The 6,995-nt window shown below is 38.2% G+C and overlaps 1 protein-coding gene across 4 annotated transcripts in view; it reads right to left on the bottom strand.

Moving 5' to 3' along the window:
• Positions 1-6,871, bottom strand: part of LOC107625263 (transmembrane and coiled-coil domain-containing protein 4) — a 9,633-nt gene extending 2,762 nt beyond the window's left edge. The window contains exons 1-9 of one of the 4 annotated variants that reach the window (XR_002358450.1): positions 6,397-6,871; positions 5,337-5,418; positions 2,312-2,806; positions 1,908-2,076; positions 1,650-1,802; positions 921-1,018; positions 656-747; positions 392-462; positions 169-304 (exon numbers count right to left, since the gene is read on the bottom strand). Coding sequence is in view for 3 of the 4 variants with exons in the window: in XM_016327861.2 (XP_016183347.1) it covers positions 169-304; positions 392-462; positions 656-747; positions 921-1,018; positions 1,650-1,802; positions 1,908-2,076; positions 2,312-2,806; positions 5,337-5,418; positions 6,397-6,656 (1,556 nt within the window). In the remaining variant the exon portion in view is untranslated. Of the gene's footprint in view, positions 1-168; positions 305-391; positions 463-655; positions 748-920; positions 1,019-1,649; positions 1,803-1,907; positions 2,077-2,311; positions 2,807-3,798; positions 3,981-4,006; positions 4,313-5,336; positions 5,419-6,396 lie in introns of those variants that run through there. The other 3 variants (XM_016327861.2, XM_021117572.1, XM_021117568.1) reach the window with 3 other exon arrangements.

Genomic DNA, 6,995 nt, shown 5'->3' with positions numbered 1-6,995 from the left:
TAAATTCAATTATAAATTGATGAAAAAAAATAAAAAACACCCAATATTTCAAAATTCAAACTCTTTGAAATGCATTGCACAGATGATAATAGCAAAAAAAAAAGATGTTTTATCCCATGACCACACAGAAGTTATGTTCCAAATAGAATGAAGAGTTAAAAAATAAACCTATTGATAGCAATTGTCCATTTACTATCTATGAAATCAGTCGCTGCAAGTAACGCGGCAGGCCAAGCCAATGCAGTTAAAAGTGTGCTCAGAACAGTCATCATTGCCCCTCGTTTCATCAACTCCATTGCAAGTCCTAATGCAAATTGAAGAGCATTTTCAGCATATCCAGTGCAACTTAAATACTAATGATTTATTAGTAATAGCACCATAAACCAATTACTTGAAGTAAGCCAATCTTGAATTGCAGTGCTCACGGCAATCAGATTCTTGGACTCCCACTGCAGTGCATATCTAGCTTTGACCAAGGTTGTATTTAAGGTAAATTGTTATGTCAGGATCATGACTTATAGAAATATTAACATCAAAATTTCTGAAATCAAACTGAATGAAAATTTCAATGTAATAAGATAATCCATGCTTGAAAACACTTCCCTCATTCCCTGACAAAGGAAAATATAACAAAGGGCAATATTACCAATAGTACCTCTCTGAGTAGTCATGCTGTCCTTCCCATGGCCTTAAAAAGTCTTCCTTCTCAAAAACAAATCCAGAGACCATGACCTCCACACTTAGCCTCTGCAAGAAGTTCGACAAGAATCTTTTATGAAAAATATATCAAATGCGAAAGTGTCCTTGGAAAATACAAGAAAGGTGAGATAAATACACATGCATCCACAGACACACAGATAATAGATCAAGTGAAATAAAAAGTCACATGAAAATGAATATTATTAGCTAGAAAAACTTACACCTTGCTTATGGTTTTCTCCTACAGCTTTGAATTCAAATTCTTCAACACCACCAACTCTCCTAGCCATTTTGCTTCCAGTAAGTCCAGCTCCCGCAGCTGGTAGAACAAATTGTTTCATAAAAAAAATTAATCATGCAAAAATGGAACATCTCTAACTAAATTTTAGAAATAAATGCATGGCTGGAAACATCTTGCTCAACAGATGCTAATTTTGCCACAACAGCAAACAAAAGACTATGACTGCCAAAATATCTTCTAAGTTGACGATTAATAGGCATGCATTGACCATCCAGCCAATTACTTATAAAATTAAAGACAAACTCCATTGCAAAAGCGGTATATCCTTGTCTGAACAACCAAAAGATAAATGTATGAGTTCTATTGCAACCACACTGGAACTCATCTAAGAAGCAGTTAGCATATGCAAGTCAGTCAACAATTGAAGCAGCCAAAAACAAAATCACCCTCACTAATCATAACGTGTTTATTATTGAGTATGGACACAACACTCTATCAGTCAAAATGTAAATGTAACACAAAAACCATCATATTAACAGCAATTAAAAACCCCAACACAAACACAACCATAAGACAACCATGTTAATAGTGACTTGGAGATCCCAACAATACCTTTAAACTGCAGACCACATTCAAAGAAAGGACAAAAATATCTATACATCACATGAAAAACTTCTAGCAAACTAAACATATTTAGGCAATAAAATACCTCCAAATGATGCAGCAACAGCAACAGAACCAGCAACAGTTCCTGCAGCACTAAAAGCTGCAGCAAATCCACTTGCTCCAATTACAGGGATCAGAGTACCCAAAGTTGGGGCCAAAGCACCTAGTCCTGCAGCAATTGCTGGTGCGGCCAACCCTGTAGAATGCTTAAAATAAAAAACAATCATATACACAAGGAAATATTCATCTGGAGTTTCTAAATTCTACAATGCAGTTACAATAGATATTAGGGTCTCCATACCACCAGTAACAGCCAACAAAGTTCCCCCAGTTACAGCAGCAGCACCAATAATCCCACGACGCTTCCATTTAGCCCACTTGCTTTCATTTAATTGACTTTCTTCTTTTTTGGATTCTTGTTCTTTAATTATAGCCATTGCCGCAGATGAAACCATGGTCTCAATGGACTCCTACAAAATGAATATACATCATTCTTACAATTAGGCTGAACTTGAATGTGAGTAAGAAATAAAAAGAAAGGTCAACATATAGGCAATGTACAATGAACTTCTGATCCCTGTCAATTAAAATGAACACTCAGAAACCATAGCACTCGTATCCCATGATCCTCGGCTCAAAACAAGTTGTTTCTTATTCACATAATTCTCTATTAAAACTTCAAGGATTCATTGTACATATACAAACCATTTTTGTCCACTTGACATCAAGCCAAGTTGCTAGCAACCGCAAAGCCACACGATGCCGAGCATCATAACCTTTTCTTCTCCGTGTATATCTCTTGTTATCTTCACCTAAATCTGAAAGACAAGCTGAAAGAAGTTCATAGAGAACAGTCACTTTTCTTTGATCACTAAGCATCGTCACCTCTTCAATTGGTTTCTCATCAATTTGGCCATGGACAAACCCCTGGGAATCTTTACAATCAACAGAAGGGGTAGTGTTCTTCTGAGCTTCGAATGGCACATCTATCTTTTCAGAATTAGGATTAACATCGGCAGATGAAAATTTCTCACGACAATGATGCTCATATTCGATAAGCTTTCCCCTTTTAGCCTTGGAAGAGCTTAAATTTTCTTCCATGCCAAGTAGTATACCATCAACAACTTTTGATAAAGCAAGTTCTTGATCTGACCTTTCAGAAGAACCATCATCAGATTCTTCTGCAAGCAATCTCAAGAGCTGTAACATTCACATACATAGTCTATTAGTGATATACTAAAAAAAAAAACATAGGAGTGCAAGCAACATCAATAGTTAGTAGAAATGAAAGCAAAAGATTAGAAAGTTGTTATAAAAGGAAAACACTAGAACAGTGGAGTCAGTAATATGAACTGCAATAAATATCATGTCACATACAGTCCTACAATTTTATTGTGAAATGCTTTCAGTTGTAAGTGTTACTACTTATTTCCAATAAATAACATAACTATCTTTTACCCTAAAATATAAATTTCCCTTTTGTTGGAGGCATATCAAGAATCCCAGCACAATTCTTCCTGTGTAGGAACTAGGAAGAATATGAATTTCTCACAAACATTCTTTGTGCAGGAAGATAATCAAACAACTAAAATAGTATGTTAGGAACCTATTCAATTATAGATAAAGCAAGGACCTAATTGTAACTGAGTAGCTAGGGTGTGGTTTGAAACCAACTTGCCTAGCTGGCAAATGAGTGAGAGAGCGAGCATTCTGATACGAGAGGGAAATAGGAATTATACAGCATGGTGTGGATCAAATCCTGAGCTTTTCTTCCTTACAGCATCCTTAAGAAACTGTTTTACTTCTGGCAGGAATTGAACAGCAAAGACTTAAATTCCTCAACAGAATTGAGAATTGAGAATGGAGAATGAAGAATGAACAAGGACTCAAGGGAGAAAGAAAAAACAGAGGACCAATGGAAGCAGTGTTGAATGGCTTACTTGATCAAACTCACTAGTGCTGGATTACAGGTAGCCACTGGAGCCTCTAGTACTTACCAGAATTGCTGGAATTCACAGGCAGCGTGGACAAGCAACGTTCAGTTGTATTTTAGAGTTGTAGAGGGGAGAAGAGGCACGAAAGAGAAATAAGAATTCTCTTGGCGAATGTGTGGTAATTCACATGGCTGAGTGGTTGTTGGGAGTGATTCAATTAATAGAGAAGTCTCAAAAGCAAAAGATGGATGAAATTACCCATTGTTGAAGCTGCATATGGGGGCAACATGGGGATTTGGCACTCTGCGCAATATCTTAATGAGGTTTGCCGAGAAAGGCCGCGATCCCAGCTGTGATGACTCTGATGAATGATCCGAGATCTTATTTGACCTTAGTCATAGGTTTTCTCTTTGATGGGATGGGATCTCGCAATCCCCCTCAGGTCTCACAAGATTGACTGCTCTACCTTCCTTGGGTTCCTCTTTGGGACACTCAACAAGCATTAATTGGAAGTGTAGCTTGAAAAAGTGATCTTGTCCCCAAACCTCGCCACACTTGAAGTAGAGAACTCTGCAGCTGCACTGCTGCAATTCTTCTTGTGAGAGGTGCTTGTGCCCTAGACCAACCACCTTCCTTGTTCTTCCAAATCCGAGTTGGAAGCAGCTCAGACCCAATAGAATTTGCACCTTTCAAAAGGCCCACCCTTCTCCATCAGTTTGCTCCACCTCCCTTCAATTCCCTATTTCTCTCCTCAAGCAAAAACGGCCTTTCACTATCTCACAATTAACAAAATGCAATGGCTCATAAACCTTTTAAATTGTTCAATATAATTCAACATGATACTGTACCAACTGGTACCCAAGAAATAGAAAGAAAACAATAGAACTAGAAGATCTGAGGTAGGAATGAATGATTGTGAAATCACCCCTTTCTCAATTCTATCTTAATTCCCACCCTCTCATCTTCCCTAATAGAATCAGCCTAGGATCACACACCCACCCACTAACTCAGCCACGGGGCCAATTAGTTACACAAGTGATTCCCTAGTCAGCCAGTCCCCACCATTTGCTCTTTTCCCTCTCCTATTCATCCTACTGTAAATGAAGGGTAAAGGAGGAATTCTCTTGGCTCTTGTTGCTGCCTCAGTAGAATTTTCTGTTTCGCTCCCACTCTTCTCAGGGTATGTAACAGATACCAATTGGTTTGACTTTTAGGAGGCGAAACAGGTCCTTGACCACTCGAAGTTGTAATAAACGCAGTGCTGGATCTCGAAACAGTTGCCATGAAGGAATGCAACCTGTTTCTCTGGAAACCGGCAAGGTACTTCCCTTCTAATGCCATGAACATAAATTCCATCCACACATCCCCTTCAGTTCCATTAACCAGAAAATAACTTCCGATATTGATGAGCAACCCCCGAGTGTCATCTCCTTCAAAGAGGCGAAGCTCCATCTCCTTACTTATGATGGAATAATAGAAGGCTTAATTATTCTATCTGTCCTAGTTTCACCAAATTTTCAATTAAGTACTTACAATAGAGTTAGCAATACAAGGGAGTTCCAAAGCGCTGAAACAGCTCAGACTCCTCCAACCTAAATTCCCAAGAATTAGCCTACCTTTTTCTCTTTCCCCCATAGTTAAGCCTACCAGCTGTATTTACTACTAATTCTGATTTCTATCATTGCCCAAAATGTCCCTAAACTCTATACACTATAAGCCATTAGGGAATTTATCTCTCAGTCTAAGAGTAACATCAAGGAATATTTCTGATTGATTGAAGAAGTTAATAGACATACTGGTCCCACATGATGTGTAGCCGATGAAGAGCCAGCAGTTTCCTCAAGTCCAGACCATGCAGCAGGATCAATATCCAGAAACCTGTTAGACACATAATGCTAGCATGATTAAACAGAACCCAACAATCTGCAATAACTGGATTTCCAAATAACTCTAAAGCTCATCTATGAGTAAATCAAATTTTGAAACAATAGTTTTTGAGAAACATAAATAATCAAATAAATAAATCATCACCTTGGTCCCTGAGAATGTAAAAGTCTACCATAATTAGAAAACTCACTCTTAAATACTCAAATATATTTGTTTTGGGGAAGGGACAAAATCAAAATTTGTATGGCAATCTACCATATATGCAACTGCTTAAAGATTTAGCTAATGCGTCATTGTGGCACATTTTGCAATAGATTTCTAGATTAAGTAATTTCCCTCTCTCTTATAATGATAAACTGGGAAGCTACAGTGGTACTATTTTCTCCAATTCTTTTTTCTTTTTTCCTTTTTTTTCCCTTCCCTTATATCAATATCCTCTTGTCCACCAATCTTCAAACCCATACAATATTAGACTATTAGATGGAACCATAAACAAGAGAATAATTTGAATTGCAAAGTTGTAATTAGTGAGCCCTTTGACTTGCCAATGACTCCCTAGTCAAGTAAAGCTAAGTAGGGGAGAGGTCTTGAACTTTCTATCTCTTCCCCTTTGTTGAGCATTCTTTCCTTTTAGAGCGAAGACCCAATCCGGTCCTTGTCCATTACCACGCCATCCTTAACTAAAAAACGGTTCAACATGGACGCGACCTCTCCATTAAAAAGTTCGTCAAATAGTAACAGAAATTGAATTTCAGCAGTTCAATTAAGCGAATAAAATGATCAAATAAAACCAGTACTATTATTGATTTTACAAAAAGTTCGATTATAACCAGCGCTTACAATTCCAATGCTAAAAAATGAGCGTTTACTGTTCTTATGGGAGGAAAGAACTCACGAGCGCACTCTATTTTATAAAAATGCACTGCAAAAAAAAGGAGAAAAGAATATCACAGTAATATTAATACGTACTTGAAAACGGGTCGGAGCAAAGCCGAGTTTTCGTGGACCCAAAGATCGGGGTCATCGGAAACTGAGTCGGCGCTGGAGCTACTACTGGTACGTTGTTCTCTGGAGAGGGGATCGTCGGAAGCAGCGGGTAAGGGCAAAATTTGGGTCTGGTGGATCTGCGCCTCGTGAAGGGCAAGCCCGAAAAGGGATGCGGCGGCGTACCTCTGCGTCGGTGACAGAATGGACGTCGTCTTCGCCGTCGTCTCCGGCGGCGATGCCATGAAAAGACAAGTGAATGTCCGTTGGTTCGTCCTTTTCTTGTTGCGTAAGGTTATGGGGATTCCTGTTCTTATTTTGGTGAAATGAGGATTTTGATTGATTTGTGTGTTTGAAAAGGTGAAATGAAAGTGAGAGGCAGAAATGTTTATAGTATTGTTTTGCTGTCGCCACCGCACGCCCGCGGAGGAGCTTGACGGGACACACTGGGTTTAACTTTAAATAATAAACCTCAAAAATAGTTGTTATCGAATTTTATATTTATTAACAAATTAGTTTTATATTTTTTTAATGGATACATAAATAACAATTATTTGTCCGTAACTATTTTTTTACTTTTTAAC

The sequence above is a fragment of the Arachis ipaensis genome, chromosome B01 (assembly GCF_000816755.2).
Source record: "Arachis ipaensis cultivar K30076 chromosome B01, Araip1.1, whole genome shotgun sequence".
NCBI classification, from domain to species: Eukaryota; Viridiplantae; Streptophyta; class Magnoliopsida; order Fabales; family Fabaceae; genus Arachis; species Arachis ipaensis.
Note: the sequence above shows the minus strand (reverse complement) of the source record. Positions and strands in the feature narration are given on the sequence as shown.